This window comes from Schistocerca cancellata, chromosome 4, assembly GCF_023864275.1.
Source record: "Schistocerca cancellata isolate TAMUIC-IGC-003103 chromosome 4, iqSchCanc2.1, whole genome shotgun sequence".
Classification (NCBI taxonomy): domain Eukaryota; kingdom Metazoa; phylum Arthropoda; class Insecta; order Orthoptera; family Acrididae; genus Schistocerca; species Schistocerca cancellata.
Genome location: NC_064629.1, coordinates 273,429,722 through 273,447,935, shown reverse-complemented (window position 1 = coordinate 273,447,935; position 18,214 = coordinate 273,429,722). Strand labels below are relative to the sequence as shown.

Here is an 18,214-nt window from a genome sequence, read left to right as displayed (position 1 = left end):
AGATAACAGTCTTTTGAGGTACAGTAAGTTTTGTGTACTTCTTGTCAAATTTAGGTCATGGGGCATAATACATTTTCATACTCTCTGAATCAGTTATATTAAAACTAGCAAAGACTGCAAACTAATGGTGGCTCAGGACACTGCAAGAGATATTGTAATTGAAGTGAGAAACAAAGAAAATGTCAGTGTGTGTTACACATCAGTCAGGAAACAGCCTCTAGGAAAGAGGTGGCTCTACCAGGCTTTCACTATATTTCATGCATTCTGCACTCGTCACAGTGAACTGTCCCCTTGCGTGGAGCCAGCTGACAGTAGCAGATATGAGAAAGGCCATACAATTTATGTTCATTAGGAAACAAATTGTGTTTGTAATGATTATAATTGTGCTGAAGTTCAGGAACTGAAAAGTGTGACAAGTAAACCTTGAATGTTACATAAATCGTTACATAGCCTCTGCTGTTCAATGACATTGTCCTGTGCTGAAGCAGAAATTGTGGCAGTTTGTTTTCACTACCACCTGGTCACAAGCTAATTCTTACTTATGGGACTAAACACTGTTGTAGATGCTCCATTGACATTGGCAGTAGCAGTTGATCCAGCAGACTTGTCCACTTACTTGGACACACTGCTGCAACCAGTGATTCAATATGCCAATAAAGAAACATGAGAAGAGTAAGTTCTGTCTCAAACCTCTGTGAAACCTAAAAGAGAGCATGAAATAATTTTTGAAGGTTTATGTATTTTCTATTAAATTAGAGAATCATAGAACACTGATATTACCTTTGCTTTTTTATGTGATTTCCAAAAATATTTCTGTGAACTAATGTCAGCAATTTGGATATTTATAGCCATCCATAAATTTTTGGTACATCTAAGCTACTTACAAATATACTAAACATGTTTCATCATTTAGAAAGATGACTGCCTCACTCTTGTTTGTACTTTCCTTGTAAACAGGGCAAAATCTCATGGTGGAGTTAGCATGATGTACAGCTATAGACTGTTACCACTGATTAACACTGCCAGGCCTCAACCTCCACTAATTTCTAGTTGCCGCCGCTCATACCTCACCTGTCTTTCAACAACATCTTTACCTCTGTACTTCCGCCTCGACTGACATCTCTGCCCAAACTCTTTGCGTTTACAAATGTCTGCCTTACCCTCTCCCTTAAAACCCACATCCTTTCGTCTTTCCCTCTCCTTCCTTCTTTCCTGATGAAGCAACCATTGGTTGCGAAAGCTTGAATTTTGTGTGTATGTTTGTGTGTCTATCAACTTGCCAGCGCTTTTGTTTGGTAAGTCACATCATCTTTGTTTATATATATATATATATATATATATATATATATATATATATATATATATAATTTTTTTTTAAATATTGGCATCACCATATATGATGATTGTTGTGATTCCAACTTTCTTGTAGGTGGTAAATCCAAATTTCTGTATTTCTTCTGCTTGTTTTTCTCCTTTGTGTCATGGTCATAGTGATACACCAAACATTTATCCGTGGTAACTGGGTGACTAGAGACGTCATTTGGATGACCTTGACATAGTTGCAGTATTTCTGCTGTGGTCTCAGTTGGAACACTTTTTGTAATGGAATAGTCGTGGAGCTAGCAGGTAGCAATATTTTTCATATTCAACATTTCAAGATGTAGTTGCATAAGATATTGAGAACAGTTCATTGACTAATTTCCACTTTTTCCACTATTGCCTTTATTGTGTGAACTCTACATGGATTGTTGCCATACTTCTCCTGTTCAAATGCACAAAACAAATCATTGTACGATACTCCAATTTATTTATGGTCTACACTATTGTATTTTGTCTCCTCAACCATCATGCTATGATAAGGATTATTATAATGTGGGGTTTACAGTGTGTACTGGGACTATAAACTTGCACCTGCAAACAAACTGAAAACTAATTATGAAACCTTATTTTTTTGAGATGATGATTAAAACTTAATGACTATCCTTCATAGTTAGCATCAAACTGAATTCCATTCTTCCAAAATTATGTAGGGGGGAGAAGGAAATGTAGACAGATAAATAACTTCTGTGATATTTATGATTCATTCCAAAGGACCAGAGTGGTAGAGTGGCACTGATGTATTTGAGCTGTCACAGGGAGAAGGTAGGAGGCTTGTGTCCAGCTGGTGTTAGACCTCTTCTGTGCCCATCCCAGTAGTCCCCCTCACTGTCTCTCCTACTGGGGCCTTTCCCCAGCCCACTAAAGGCCCCATATACTGAGATGTCCTTGTGCGACAGAAGCATTACATCACATGAACATGGCTCAGAAAAGCAGGTAGCTACATTTCGGTCTGCCCACAAGCAAAGCTCCTGTACAAGGTAAGGCATGACAACTAAACCGAACTCCTTGCTAATTTTATGCAAGATGGAATACCAAAACACATCAGAATTACTGGGTGTGACAATTTAGCTGAGGACTTTTGCAGAGTGCCACAGATGTGATTGTGCTGTCACAGGAAGGAGCAAGCAGAGCTGTGGCGGGCTGGTGTTAGGCAGCCTCCACCCCGATCCCAGTTGGCCTCCACAATGTGTCTGCTGACATTGCCTGTCCCTAACACACCAAAACCCATGTATACTGCAGTGTCTGTGTGCAACAGCAGCTGTACATTACATGAAGGTGGCTCAGAAAAGCGTCCAGCTACTATTGGATCTACCCACCAACAAAGCTCTTGTACAAGGTAAGGTGCCACAACTAAACAGAAGTCCTTGCTAATTTTATGCAAGATGGAATACCAAAACACTTCAAAATTATTGGATGTGCCACTTTCACTAAGATCTAGAGCTGCCGAGTGGCACAGATGTGTTTGTGCTGTTGCAGGGAGGAGCAAGCAGGGCTGCGTTGGGATGGTGTTAGGCAGCCACCGCCCAGGTCCCAGTCAACCCCCACACTGAATCCACTGACACCGCCTGTCCCCACTGCACAAAACCCCTTGTACACTGCAGTGTCCTGGTCTGCCCCTTCACACTGTCTTCTGCAAAGGCCTGTCCCCATTGTGCCGCAACCTGTGTATACTGCAGTGTCCATGAGCAACACCAGACATACATTGCATGAAGGTAGCTCAGAAAAGCATGCGGCTACATTTGGGTCCATCCACCAGCAAAGCTCCTGTACAGGGTGAGGCGCTACAACCAAACAGAATCTCCTTGTTAATTTTGTACAAGGTGAAATTCCAAAACATAAAGCAGCAAGTTCATTCTTGCATACATTTTCAGAGGGTGCATCAAAATTAAAGGATGTGACGCTTTAGATAAAGAGAGTGGCAAGGATGTATTTGTGCTGTTGCAGGGGGGAGCAAGCAGAGCTGTGGCCAGCTGGTGTAAGGAAGCCTCTACCACCATCCCAGTTGGCCCTCTCACTGCCGGAGCAGCTGGGGCCTCTCCCCATCCCACCGAAACCGAAAGCCGTGTATACAGTAGCATCTCTGTGCAACAGCAGCAGTACATCACAAGATGGTGGCTCAGAGGGGGGCGCAGCTACAATTGATTTTACTCACCAGCAAGGATCCTGTACAAGGTGAGATACCACAATCAAACAGAGGCTCCTTGCCAATTTGCACAAGATCCAATACCACAACACAAAGTGACAAGTTCATTCATCCATAAATTGTGGAAAGAGAGTATCATATTGACTGGATGTGACACTTTAGATTAGCATCAGAGCTGCAGAGTGTCATAGGTGTGTTTGTGCTGTTGCAGGGAGGAGCAATCTGGGCTGTGGCAGGCTGGTGTTAGGCAGCACCCACCTCTAGCCTCATTGGGCCCCTCACTGCATATGCTGCCAGTGCCTGTCCGCAGTGCATCAAAAGTTGTGTATACTGCAGAATCCCTATGTAAAAGCAGCGCTACATCACATGAAGATGCCTCAGAAAAGCATGCAGCTACAATTGTGTCTCCCCACCAGCAAAGCTCCTGTACAGGGTAAGAAACCACAACCAACCAGGAACTCCTTGCTGATTTTGTGCAAGTTGAAATTACAAAACATAAAGTGGCAAGTTCATTCTTCCATAAATTGTGCAGAGGGTCTATCAAAATTACTGTATGTGACAATTTAGATAAGGGGCAGAACTGCAGAGTGGCATGGATGTATTCGTACCATTGCAGGGAGGAGCAAGCAGGGCTGTGGTCATCTGGTGTTAGGCAGCCTCTACCCCCATCCCAGTTGGCCCACTCACTGCCAGAGCAGCTAGGGCCTCTCCCCATCCCACCGAAAGCTATGTATAGAGCTGCATCTCTGTGCAGCAGCAGCAGCAGCACACAATATGAGGGAGGCTCAGCAGAGAGTGCATCTACAATTGGCTCTACCCACCAGCAAGGATCCTCTACAGGGTAAGGCACCACAACCAAACACGGGCTGCTTGCTAATTTCTTGCAAGATGCAATAACACGACAGAAAGTGGCATGTTCATTGATCCAGAAATTGTGGAAAGAGAGTATCAAATTTACTGGATGTGACAAAATGCAGAGTGTCATAGGTGTGTTTTTGCTGTTGCAGGGAGGAGCAAGCTGGGTTGTGGCAGGCTGGTGTCAGGCAGCCTGCACCTCTAGCCCCATTGGGTCCCTCACAGCATATGCTGCCAATGCCTGTCCCCACTGCATCAAAAGTTACGTATACTGCAGCGTCCCTATGCTGTAGCAGTAGTACAGCACATGAAGATGGCTCAAAAAAGCGTGCAGCTACGATTGTGTCTCGCCACCAGCATAGCTCCTGTACAGGGTAAGGCACCACAACCAAACAGAAGATCCTTGCTAATTTTGTCAAAGGTGAAATTCTGAAACAGGAAGTGCCAAGTTCATTCTTCCATAAATTGTGCAGAGTGTGTATCAAAATTACTGTATGTGACACTTATTTAAGGGGCAGAGCTGCAGAGTGGCATGGATGTGTTTATGCTGTTGCAGGGAGGAGCAAGCTGGGTTGTGGCAGGCTGGTGTCAGGCAGCCTGCACCTCTAGCCCCATGGGGTCCCTCACAACATATGCTGCCAATGCCTGTCCCCACTGCATCAAAAGTTACGTATACTGCAGCGTCCCTATGCTGCAGCAGTAGTACAGCACATGAAGATGGCTCAAAAAAGCGTGCAGCTACGATTGTGTCTCGCCACCAGCATAGCTCCTGGACAGGGTAAGGCACCACAACCAAACAGAAGATCCTTGCTAATTTTGTCAATGGTGAAATTCTGAAACAGGAAGTGCCAAGTTCATTCTTCCATAAATTGTGCAGAGTGTGTATCAAAATTACTGTATGTGACACTTATTTAAGGGGCAGAGCTGCAGAGTGGCATGGATATGTTTGTGCTGTTGCAGGGAGGAGCAAGCTGGGTTGTGGCAGGCTGGTGTCAGGCAGCCTGCACCTCTAGCCCCATTGGGTCCCTCACAACATATGCTGCCAATGCCTGTCCCCACTGCATCAAAAGTTACGTATACTGCAGCGTCCCTATGCTGCAGCAGTAGTACAGCACATGAAGATGGCTCAAAAAAGCGTGCAGCTACGATTGTGTCTCGCCACCAGCATTGCTCCTGGACAGGGTAAGGCACCACAACCAAACAGAAGATCCTTGCTAATTTTGCCAATGGTGAAATTCTGAAACAGGAAGTGCCAAGTTCATTCTTCCATAAATTGTGCAGAGTGTGTATCAAAATTACTGTATGTGACACTTATTTAAGGGGCAGAGCTGCAGAGTGGCATGGATATGTTTGTGCTGTTGCAGGGAGGAGCAAGCTGGGTTGTGGCAGGCTGGTGTCAGGCAGCCTGCACCTCTAGCCCCATTGGGTCCCTCACAACATATGCTGCCAATGCCTGTCCCCACTGCATCAAAAGTTACGTATACTGCAGCGTCCCTATGCTGCAGCAGTAGTACAGCACATGAAGATGGCTCAAAAAAGCGTGCAGCTACGATTGTGTCTCGCCACCAGCATAGCTCCTGGACAGGGTAAGGCACCACAACCAAACAGAAGATCCTTGCTAATTTTGTCAATGGTGAAATTCTGAAACAGGAAGTGCCAAGTTCATTCTTCCATAAATTGTGCAGAGTGTGTATCAAAATTACTGTATGTGACACTTGTTTAAGGGGCAGAGCTGCAGAGTGGCATGGATGTGTTTATGCTGTTGCAGGGAGGAGCAAGCTGGATTGTGGCAGGCTGGTGTCAGGCAGCCTGCACCTCTAGCCCCATTGGGTCCCTCACAGCATATGCTGCCAATGCCTGTCCCCACTGCATCAAAAGTTACGTATACTGCAGCGTCCCTATGCTGCAGCAGTAGTACAGCACATGAAGATGGCTCAAAAAAGCGTGCAACTACGATTGTGTCTCGCCACCAGCATAGCTCCTGTACAGGGTAAGGCACCACAACCAAACAGAAGATCCTTGCTAATTTTGTCAAAGGTGAAATTCTGAAACAGGAAGTGCCAAGTTCATTCTTCCATAAATTGTGCAGAGAGTGTATCAAAATTACTGTATGTGACACTTATTTAAGGGGCAGAGCTGCAGAGTGGCATGGATGTGTTTGTGCTGTTGCAGGGAGGAGCAAGCTGGGTTGTGGCAGGCTGGTGTCAGGCAGCCTGCACCTCTAGCCCCATTGGGTCCCTCACAACATATGCTGCCAATGCCTGTCCCCACTGCATCAAAAGTTACGTATACTGCAGCGTCCCTATGCTGCAGCAGTAGTACAGCACATGAAGATGGCTCAAAAAAGCGTGCAGCTACGATTGTGTCTCGCCACCAGCATAGCTCCTGTACAGGGTAAGGCACCACAACCAAACAGAAGATCCTTGCTAATTTTGTCAAAGGTGAAATTCTGAAACAGGAAGTGCCAAGTTCATTTTTCCATAAATTGTGCAGAGAGTGTATCAAAATTACTGTATGTGACACTTATTTAAGGGGCAGAGCTGCAGAGTGGCATGGATGTGTTTGTGCTGTTGCAGGGAGGAGCAAGCTGGGTTGTGGCAGGCTGGTGTCAGGCAGCCAGCACCTCTAGCCCCATTGGGTCCCTCATGGCATATGCTGCCAATGCCTGTCCCCACTGCATCAAAAGTTACGTATACTGCAGCGTCCCTATGCTGCAGCAGTAGTACAGCACATGAAGATGGCTCAAAAAAGCGTGCAGCTACGATTTTGTCTCGCCACCAGCATAGCTCCTGTACAGGGTAAGGCGCCACAACCAAACAGAAGATCCTTGCTAATTTTGTCAAAGGTGAAATTCTGAAACAGGAAGTGTCAAGTTCATTCTTCCATAAATTGTGCAGAGTGTGTATCAAAATTACTGTATGTGACACTTATTTAAGGGGCAGAGCTGCAGAGTGGCATGGATGTGTTTGTGCTGTTGCAGGGAGGAGCAAGCTGGGTTGTGGCAGGCTGGTGTCAGGCAGCCTGCACCTCTAGCCCCATTGGGTCCCTCACAACATATGCTGCCAATGTCTGTCCCCACTGCATCAAAAGTTACGTATACTGCAGCGTCCCTATGCTGCAGCAGTAGTACAGCACATGAAGATGGCTCAAAAAAGCGTGCAACTACGATTGTGTCTCGCCACCAGCATAGCTCCTGTACAGGGTAAGGCACCACAACCAAACAGAAGATCCTTGCTAATTTTGTCAAAGGTGAAATTCTGAAACAGGAAGTGCCAAGTTCATTCTTCCATAAATTGTGCAGAGAGTGTATCAAAATTACTGTATGTGACACTTATTTAAGGGGCAGAGCTGCAGAGTGACATGGATGTGTTTGTGCTGTTGCAGGGAGGAGCAAGCTGGGTTGTGGCAGGCTGGTGTCAGGCAGCCTGCACCTCTAGCCCCATTGGGTCCCTCACGGCATATGCTGCCAATGACTGTCCCCACTGCATCAAAAGTTACGTATACTGCAGCGTCCCTATGCTGCAGCAGTAGTACAGCACATGAAGATGGCTCAAAAAAGCGTGCAGCTACGATTGTGTCTCGCCACCAGCATAGCTCCTGTACAGGGTAAGGCACCACAACCAAACAGAAGATCCTTGCTAATTTTGTCGATGGTGAAATTCTGAAACAGGAATTGCCAAGTTCATTCTTCCATAAATTGTGCAGAGTGTGTATCAAAATTACTGTATGTGACACTTACACTCCTGGAAATTGAAATAAGAACACCGTGAATTCATTGTCCCAGGAAGGGGAAACTTTATTGACACATTCCTGGGGTCAGATACATCACATGATCACACTGACAGAACCACAGGCACATAGACACAGGCAACAGAGCATGCACAATGTCGGCACTAGTACAGTGTATATCCACCTTTCACAGCAATGCAGGCTGCTATTCTCCCATGGAGACGATCGTAGAGATGCTGGATGTAGTCCTGTGGAACGGCTTGCCATGCCATTTCCACCTGGCGCCTCAGTTGGACCAGCGTTCGTGCTGGACGTGCAGACCGCGTGAGACGACGCTTCATCCAGTCCCAAACATGCTCAATGGGGGACAGATCCGGAGATCTTGCTGGCCTGGGTAGTTGACTTGCACCTTCTAGAGCACGTTGGGTGGCACGGGATACATGCGGACGTGCATTGTCCTGTTGGAACAGCAAGTTCCCTTGCCGGTCTAGGAATGGTAGAACGATGGGTTCGATGACGGTTTGGATGTACCGTGCACTATTCAGTGTCCCCTCGACGATCACCAGTGGTGTACGGCCAGTGTAGGAGATCGCTCCCCACACCATGATGCCGGGTGTTGGCCCTGTGTGCCTCGGTCGTATGCAGTCCTGATTGTGGCGCTCACCTGCACGGCGCCAAACACGCATACGACCATCATTGGCACCAAGGCAGAAGCGACTCTCATCGCTGAAGACGACACGTCTCCATTCGTCCCTCCATTCACGCCTGTCGCGATACCACTGGAGGCGGGCTGCACGATGTTGGGGCGTGAGCGGAAGACGGCCTAACGGTGTGCGGGACCGTAGCCCAGCTTCATGGAGACGGTTGCGAATGGTCCTCGCCGATACCCCAGGAGCAACAGTGTCCCTAATTTGCTGGGAAGTGGCGGTGCGGTCCCCTACGGCACTGCGCAGGATCCTACGGTCTTGGCGTGCATCCGTGCGTCGCTGCGGTCCGGTCCCAGGTCGACGGGCACGTGCACCTTCCGCCGACCACTGGCGACAACATCGATGTACTGTGGAGACCTCACGCCCAACGTGTTGAGCAATTCGGCGGTACGTCCACCCGGCCTCCCGCATGCCCACTATACTCCCTCGCTCAAAGTCCGTCAACTGCACATACGGTTCACGTCCACGCTGTCGCGGCATGCTACCAGTGTTAAAGACTGCGATGGAGCTCCGTATGCCACGGCAAACTGGCTGACACTGACGGCGGCGGTGCACAAATGCTGCGCAGCTAGCGCCATTCGACGGCCAACACCGCGGTTCCTGGTGTGTCCGCTGTGCCGTGCGTGTGATCATTGCTTGTACAGCCCTCTCGCAGTGTCCGGAGCAAGTATGGTGGGTCTGGCACACCGGTGTCAATGTGTTCTTTTTTCCATTTCCAGGAGTGTATTTAAGGGGCAGAGCTGCAGAGTGGTATGGATGTGTTTGTGCTGTTGCAGGGAGGAGCAAGCAGGGCTGTGGCCAGCTGGTGTTAGGCAATCTCTACCCCCATCCCAGGTGGCCCTCTCACTGCCTCCACTGCGGGGGCCTCCCCCCATCCCACTGAAAAGCATGTATACGGTAGAATCTCTGTGCAACAGCAGCAGAACATCATATGAGGATGGCTCAGCAGAGGGTGCAGCTACAATTGGTTCTACCCATGAGCAGGGATCCTGTACAGGGTAAGGCACCACAACCAAACAGAAGCTCCTTCCTAATTCTGTACAAAATGCAATACCAAAACACAAGTTCATTCCTCTGGAAATTGTGCAGAGAGTGTATTAAATTTACTGGATGCAACACTTTAGATTTTATGTCAGGTCTGCTTATAGTATGGGACATACACAAAATAGTTGTTAAGAATTTCCAACATGATTACTTGTGCAAAAATAAGAAGAAATATGTAAATTAAAATTAGACCATAAATGGTTAGTTTCTGAGTTGTAAGGCCATCTGTTATGCTTATTGCCTTATTTGTATGTCTGTTGCACAAGTAAATATGAAAGTTTTCAGAGTTTCTTCATGCAGTGTAGTAGTGTACCCATACAGCAAGAAGTTTTTGGCATGGTTATCACAAAAGCAATTCCCAGTGACAGTAGTAGTTACCTACATTTTTGCTGAATAGTGGCCGGCCACGGTGGTCTAGTGGTTCTAGGCACGCAGTCCGGAACCACGGGACTGCTACGGTCGCAGGTTCGAATCCTGCCTCGGGCATGGATGTGTGTGATGTCCTTAGGTTAGTTAGGTTTAAGTAGTTCTAAGTTCAAGGCGACTGATGACCACAGAAGTTAAGTCCCATAGTGCTCAGAGCCATTTGAACCATTTTTTTGCTGAATAGTGCCTCCAATCAGACTTGCTTCAGCTATTCAATCTAATAAATGCCCCTTTCTAGGGTTATATTATTTTGGGCAGCAAGGAGACTAGCAAAGGACCTTTTCTTTTCCTTTTTTGCTAAACACTACCTGACACCACTGTGTATTTATGTGGTGTAGAATCCTAATTTTGGTTGTTAAAACGTAAGCCTCAGTTGTTTAACCAAGTGAATGTGTTAATGCTCATTAACTGTGGTAGCTTGGGCAACAAATTGATAGTGAACATATCCCCTCAACACCAGAAACAAAGAAAACAAAACAGTGTTAGTTCTTTCCTGTTTTGCTTTCTTATCTTGGGTTGACGTGCCAGTCTTCCACTCACTCACTTGTTCTTCATTTTAAGAGTCATATGCAGAAAATCAAGTCTCAGAGCCCAAAATGATTTTTTAATAAAACTGAGAAGCGATTAGTGACTGTTCTTCTAAATTGTAGCACATTGTCACACATGAGTCATTCTCTGTTCTTAAAGCGCAAGTAGAAACAATTTTGCTGGCACACTCTTCATCTACGTACCTTCAGTAAATTGTTTTGGGATTAAAGGCAGGCTATTTCAGACAATTCATTCATTTTATCACTCATTATGAAATGGTTACATGAAGTGACGTAACAGATTTTATCCCCTTTCTTGGCTGTTTTGTAAGTTGAGGTACATCCCAGCAACATTTCATCTTTAACAGACATCCAACTACTTAAAGAATACACAAATCACTCATTAACTGATGCATTACTTAACATTGCCTCATTTACACATGTTGAATCAGAGCAGCAGCTGCTCCTGATTTTTATTAGCAGGAACAGAACTTGATTTTATCATATGGCTCAATTGAAAAGTTGTTAAATACCTGAAACATCATTTACAAAACAAGAAAGCAAAATAGGGGTACTAGCATTTAATGACCCATTGACAGTGAAACAGATTATAAACTCCAGGAGGAGATGGATGGGGAAGGCCATTGGCTGTTTTCTTTAGAGAGGAAGGATACCAAAATTTCCTTGCATTAACTTAAGGATACAATAGATAAACAAAATCTATATTTGTGAAAACAAGCACTTTGAGATGTCAGTAGCTAATGTTCCACAATGGGCGACAGTTTATTTATTGATTAAAAGGCACTCTGAAGGAGAACCCATCTCATCAATGGACTGGAGGAAATGGGTTCTTGTTACCTGTGAATCTGTCCACACATTGGGCTGCTTACATAACAGGATAATCTCAGCAGTTGCTACCTCTGTTTCACAATATGGACAGTATTAGAATCGTACGACTCAGCATCTACCTTGAAACTATCCATACATTTTAAGACTAAACCTTCAAATATGTTTTGGTATGTGATTGGTAATTTCACTGGCAATAATAATCACAAAAGGGCTCTGTACATAATATTCAATGTGTTTTTGTAATCTTATTAACTTCTGAGACAAATGTGTCAACTTCATTATTCTGTGTGAAGCATGCTATTGCGCTTGCAGAGTACTGAATGGAGCAGCACTTGGAATTTTACGAGGTGCATTCAAGTTCTACGGCCTTTGATTTTTTTTTTCTAATTAACTACTCACCAGAAATCGATGAAACTGGCGTTACTTCTCGACGTAATAGCCCTGCAGACGTACACATTTTTCACAATGCTGACGCCATGATTCCATGGTGAAGGCTTCTTTAGGAGTCTGTTTTGACCACTGGAAAATCACTGAAGCAATAGCAGCACGGCTGGTGAATGTGCGGCCACGGAGAGTGTCGTTCATTGTTGGAAAAAGCCAAAAGCCACTAGGAGCCAGTTCAGGTGAGTAGGGAGCATGAGGAATCACTTCACTTCAAAGTTGTTATCACAAAGAAACTGTTGCGTAACGTTAGCTCGATGTGCGGGTGCGTTGTCTTGGTGAAACAGCACACGCGCAGCCCTTCCCGGACGTTTTTGTTGCAGTGCAGGAACGAATTTGTTCTTCAAAACATTTTCATACGATGCACCTGTTACCATAGTGCCCTTTGGAACGCAATGGGTAAGGATTACGCCCTCGCTGTTCCAGAACATGGACACCATCATTTTTTCAGCACTGGCGGTTACCCGAAATTTTTTTGGTGGCGGTGAATCTGTGTGCTTCCATTGAGCTGACTGGCGCTTTGTTTCTGGATTGAAAAATGGCATCCACGTCTCATCCATTGTCACAACCGATGAAAAGAAAGTCCCATTCATGCTGTCGTTGTGCATCAACATTGCTTGGCAACATGCCACACGGGCAGCCATGTGGTCGTCCGTCAGCATTCGTGGCACCCACCTGGATGACACTTTTCGCATTTTCAGGTCGTCATGCAGGATTGTGTCCACAGAACCCACAGAAATGCCAACTCTGGAGGCAATCTGTTCAACAGTCATTTGGCGATCCCCCAAAACAATTCTCTCCACTTTCTCGATCATGTCGTCAGACCGGCTTGTGCGAGCCCGAGGTTGTTTTGGTTTGTTGTCACACGATGTTCTGCCTTCATTATACTGTCGCACCCATGAACGCACTTTCAACATATCCATAACTCCATCACCACATGTCTCCTTCAGCTGTCGATGAATTTCAATTGGTTTCACACCACGCAAATTCAGAAAACGAATGATTGCACGCTGTTCAACTAAGGAACACGTCGCCATTTTAAGTATTTAAAACAGTTCTCATTCTCGCCGCTGGCGGTAAAATTCCATCTGCTGTATGGTGCTGCCATCTCTGGGACGTATTGACAATGAACGCAGCCTCATTTTAAAACAATGCACATGTTTCTATCTCTTTCCAGTCCGGAGAAAAAAAATCAGAGGCATTAGAACTTGAATGCACCTTGTATGTTACTTGTAATTGAAAACTGACTTGTGGAGCTAGTAGATGATGTGAATAGTTGTGTATTGTCATTGAAGAGATTGATTAAAGTGCAGTGGATTCAGTGTTTGTGTAAAACACCCTAAAAATTAGTCATGTTCTATCAGTGTCAAAGTTATGAGAGTAATACCGTAACATATACATTCAGTGGTACTGTATTTTTGGTCATTTGTAGTCCGTTCAAACTGAATTATGTAGAAGATACATAATATTAAAAGTAAAGTTTTGAATCACTCACAAGCTTGAGTAGTCTGCAAGAGGTCATCACAGAAATTATCATTACCCTTCATTAGAGGCTCACAAGTTTTAAAATTCTGTGAAGATGAGTTCTGAAATGAAACTAGAAAAGTTTTAAATGTTGCAAAACTACCTAGCATAGTGATCATGACAGCAACATTAGATAAATTTCTGCCTACTAAATGGCATATTGAAAGTCATTCTTCCCACGTATTAATTGGGAATGGAACAATTAGCGAGTAAAATAATACTGGTACTGTATCCACTACAAACTATATGATGATTTGAAGAGTGCATAGATAATTTGAGATGTAGAATTTACTAGGAAAGGCAAAGAATCCAGCTGTGAAATCATTCCAGCAATTGCTTGCTGTGATGGAATCTACAGATTATCAGACTCTAGAAGTCAAGACAGGTGTCTAAATCTCACACATTCAACATACAGATCTACGGAGGGTACTAGCCAGTACAGTGACACGAATGTTGGTGAAAGATACGTCTGATTATTGTTTAGTTCAGATGTGGGGAGGCATTGTATTGAACATGTGTAAGGAGAATGAGAAAGATATTTTTCCTCCTTGACTGTAACATCAATTATACCTCCTCTTACTTATGCAACTGTTTTTACTTTAAAATCCATTTCACCAAAATTATGATGCCATACACATTACGCAGGTAGCAAATTCACACAGTTGGCTACTATTTGTGATGGTTTACAAATTATAAGTCAACAAAGAAATTTTTATGGTTATTGGTAGAGAAGATTACTCATATTGTCCCAAATATCACAAAAAATTCAGAAAATTGAACTGGTGTAATAAACCTCAAGAAATGAGGTATTGGCAGAATTGGCACACTCCATACCTGAGCAAATTATATGCACAAACACATGAACCAGCATTCTGAGGAAAATAACCTAGTTAACTCTTTACAACATAGTTTCCTATGACTGTAAGGAAACAACCTGTACAACTCTTCTGGAGTTGAGAAAAGCTCCTAACACTGTCTCCCACAGTAGACTTACCATAAAGTGCTAGTTCTGCAGAGCTGGAAGGAATGCTCTTCACCTTATTGAACCATAGAACATTTAGTAACTATAATCAAATATTAGACTGGTTATCTGCTGCAAAAGGTATGCCAAACAGCTCAGTACTTGGTCCTTTCCCCTCATTCTTGCCATATGAGTCACTATTATACACAGATGATACAACTCTAATTACACAATTTGATTATATAGAGAAGCTGTGACATAATATAAATATAGCAATGGACAGATATGGTAGTTGGTTCCAGGCAAATTGCCTGCAAATTAATTATAAGAAAACTAAAGATACTGTTTTTAGTTGTAGTGTCTCCAGTGAAGATTACAAAATAATCTGTCAGGTCTCTACAATGACCAGAAACTCACCTAGGTGAGTAACACAGAAAAATTGTGCTCCAGACTGTCTTGAGTGATTTATCTGATGTACAAATTCTGGAATAATGTAAGCGAAACCCTATTGGTATATACGTATTTTGTATTTTTCCACTCTCACCTTTCCTGTGGAATTCTTCTATGGGATAACTGCTTTGACTCAAAAATTGTTTTCAGGGGCAACAAGGAGGCTATGAGATTTATAGTAACAATTTTTAAGAGAAGCATGTAAAACTCATTTCAAAGATCTTAATATTATCACACTTCCTAGCCTCTATATGTATAATTACCTTCTCAGTATTAAAGAGAATTTAAATAATTTTAACCTTAAGACGTCCATACAGGAAGAAAACACAAAGATTGGGCAGTCAGTTGATTTGCCCTACAATAGGCTTCTAATGTTCGTAACAGGCCACAAATATCTTGGCCTCAGATGTTTCAACATAGTCCAAAAATAGGTGATTATGTTGCCTACAGTGCACTTAAAATTATTTTATCAGGATGGTTTAAGGAAAAGTATACTACTCAAAAAAGAACATAAGAAATCAATTTAAGTGACAGTAATCTCTGATAAATTACTTCCACATTAAGCTGTAATACTAGAGAATACTAGCACAAATGGTTTGTCAACTGATTCCTGCTTACATAATTTTGATGTTACATGTGACACAGTATTGTTGAAGTAAATGTCATGAAATTTTATGTGCTCCTACACTTAACTTTACACTGAGGTGACCAAAGTAATGCGATATTTCCTAATATTGTTTCAGACCTGCTTTTGCCCAGTGTACCGCAGCAGGTAAATCTCATGTGGACTCAACACATCATAGGAAGTCCCCTGCAGAAATACTAAGCCATATTGTCTTTGTAGTCAACCATAAATGTGAAAATTTTGCGAGTGCAAGATTTTTGCAGGATCTGAATTCCTAATTATGTCCTGTAAATGTTTTATTGCATTCATGTTGAGCAGTTTGGGTGGCCCAATCATTCGCTGAAATTGGCCACAATGTTTTTCAACTGAACTGCAAACAATTGTGGCCTGGTGACATGGCACATTGTCAGCCACAAAAATTCCATTGTTGTTTGGGAAGCTGCAGTTCATTAACAGCTGCAAATGGTCTCAAAAGAATGGAAAAAACTATTTCATTTCAATGGTTCATTCAGGCCACACTATTATAGAGCAATCAGTGAAACAGTGTACCCGTGGAGGCCAATCAGCTGCTGATAGTGCCTGCACATGCTGTACATGGTATGGAAACAACTGGTTCTCCCATAGCACTCTCCATACAGTGACATGGTCAACGTTACCTTGTACAGCAGCAACTTCTCTGACGCTGACATTAGGGTTATCATCAACTGCATGAAGAATTGCCTCATCCATTGCAGGTGTCCTTGTCGTTCTAGGTCTTCCCCAGTTATGAGTCATAGACTGGAATGTTCCGTGCTCCCTAAGATGCCGATCAATTGCTTTGAACGTCTTCCTGTTGGGACACCTTCGTTCTGGAAATCTGTCTTGATACAAACATACCATGCCACAGTTATTGCCCCGTGCTAATCCATACATCAAATGGGCATCTGCCAACTCCGCATTTGTAAACATTGCACTGACTGCAAAACTATGTTCGTGATGAACACTAACCTGTTGATGCTACGTACTGATGTGCTTGATGCTAGTACTGTAGAGCAATGAGTCACATGTCAACACAAGCACCAAAGTCAACATTACCTTCCTTCAATTGGGCCAACTGGCGGTGAATCGAGGAAGTACAGTACATACTGACGAAACTAAAATGAGCTCTAACATGAAAATTAAGCGTTTCCGGACACATGTCCACATAACATCTTTTCTTTATTTGTGTGTGAGGAATGTTTCCTGAAAGTTTGGCCATACCTTTTTGTAACACCCAGTATAATATTTATTACAGTGACCCAGATCCTTGCTTTTCACAGTAGATTCTCACTAACCTTTCTTAGAGAAGTTTCTGATGTTAGAAAGGTCACTTGTATCAAACCAGCCCCTTGATCCTTATTATTTTTAAGAAATGACTTCTCACATGTGGAAAAAACACTGTAGAGCTAACAACATCTTATTTGCTTCTTCTTTCTGGTATCTTGATTGCTACTGAGGCATGGCTTGCACAACTTTCTTAATGAAATATGGAAAAATTCATGCTCCTGGAATACAGTTTTTTAGTCTTCTAGCTAATATGGAGACTGTCAGCTTCAGTCACAATATGCAAACTGTGAATTTCAGTTTCAAATGACCAACATTCTCTGTTAGGGATGGGGTTGGATTCTACAGAGAACCAAAATCTAGCTGAACAGTTGTGGACTGGCCCACAAGTCATCTCAAATGCAAGTCTGTGGGAAATGGTAGACAGTACAGGCAAATAAACATGGTAAATGAGATCAGTTTCTTAGTGTCATATCAGTGCAAAGCATGTGTGGCAGGTAATTACATCTGTATCTCAATGATGTCCTGTAATTTTTAAGGGTTTTTTTCATTTTTATTGCCTTTTAACAAATGATGTCTCTTAACATATCTCATGACTTTCATAAAGTTTGTACAATAATTATTATGTATCATTTACTAACTCAGTCTGTGATTTAGTATGATAGTGTGTAGTACTTACAAAAGTGGCAACAGCAACCACTATTTTCTTTGACGAAATCATCTTAGCTTACTTACAAGGAAAACCATTAATTATGTTTACAAAATATCAACTACATGCAAATGTAGGGTATTACTAAGTTTAAAATACAAAAAATATGCAATATAAAGGTAAGAGGTAAGAGGGTACTTAAACATTCTTCTGTACACTGCAGAAAGAACTCCCACAACAAATTGGAAAATGATAATATTCAGACCCCTTTAGACTTATTTTTATGCATTATCCTGTGTCCCACACTGTGATTACATTTTATTCCAGTCAGCACATAACTTTTAGACATATTGTTATTTTATGCTTATAGCATTATGTGTGTTTGCTTAGACCTTAGAGATACAGAGATTGGGAGTATATGGTCTCTATGGTGGGTGGAGGAAACCGGTTGCTAGGGGTAAGGAAGGCCTTCTCCTCTTCACCCATAGCATTGTTGCAGTGGTGTGGGGGGTAGGCATGAGTAGGTGCCAGGTGGTTGTCCAACACCCATTCATAAAAACAGAAGTTTCTTATTTATACTTATTCTGTTGCAAATGCCACTC

The 18,214-nt window shown here is 43.3% G+C and overlaps 1 protein-coding gene across 1 annotated transcript in view; it reads left to right on the top strand.

Moving 5' to 3' along the window:
* The window catches only part of LOC126184101 (uncharacterized), a 141,822-nt gene extending 132,006 nt beyond the window's left edge, over positions 1–9,816 (top strand). Inside the window, exons 4-16 of the mRNA XM_049926463.1 lie at positions 2,495–2,716; positions 2,857–3,153; positions 3,325–3,552; positions 3,735–3,956; positions 4,140–4,364; positions 4,531–4,644; positions 5,743–5,964; positions 6,147–6,368; positions 6,551–6,772; positions 6,955–7,068; positions 7,359–7,580; positions 7,763–7,876; positions 9,591–9,816. Of these exons, the coding sequence (XP_049782420.1) occupies positions 2,495–2,716; positions 2,857–3,153; positions 3,325–3,552; positions 3,735–3,956; positions 4,140–4,364; positions 4,531–4,644; positions 5,743–5,964; positions 6,147–6,368; positions 6,551–6,772; positions 6,955–7,068; positions 7,359–7,580; positions 7,763–7,876; positions 9,591–9,816 (2,650 nt within the window). The remainder of the gene's footprint in view (positions 1–2,494; positions 2,717–2,856; positions 3,154–3,324; positions 3,553–3,734; positions 3,957–4,139; positions 4,365–4,530; positions 4,645–5,742; positions 5,965–6,146; positions 6,369–6,550; positions 6,773–6,954; positions 7,069–7,358; positions 7,581–7,762; positions 7,877–9,590) is intronic.
* The last annotated feature ends 8,398 nt before the right edge of the window (positions 9,817–18,214 follow it).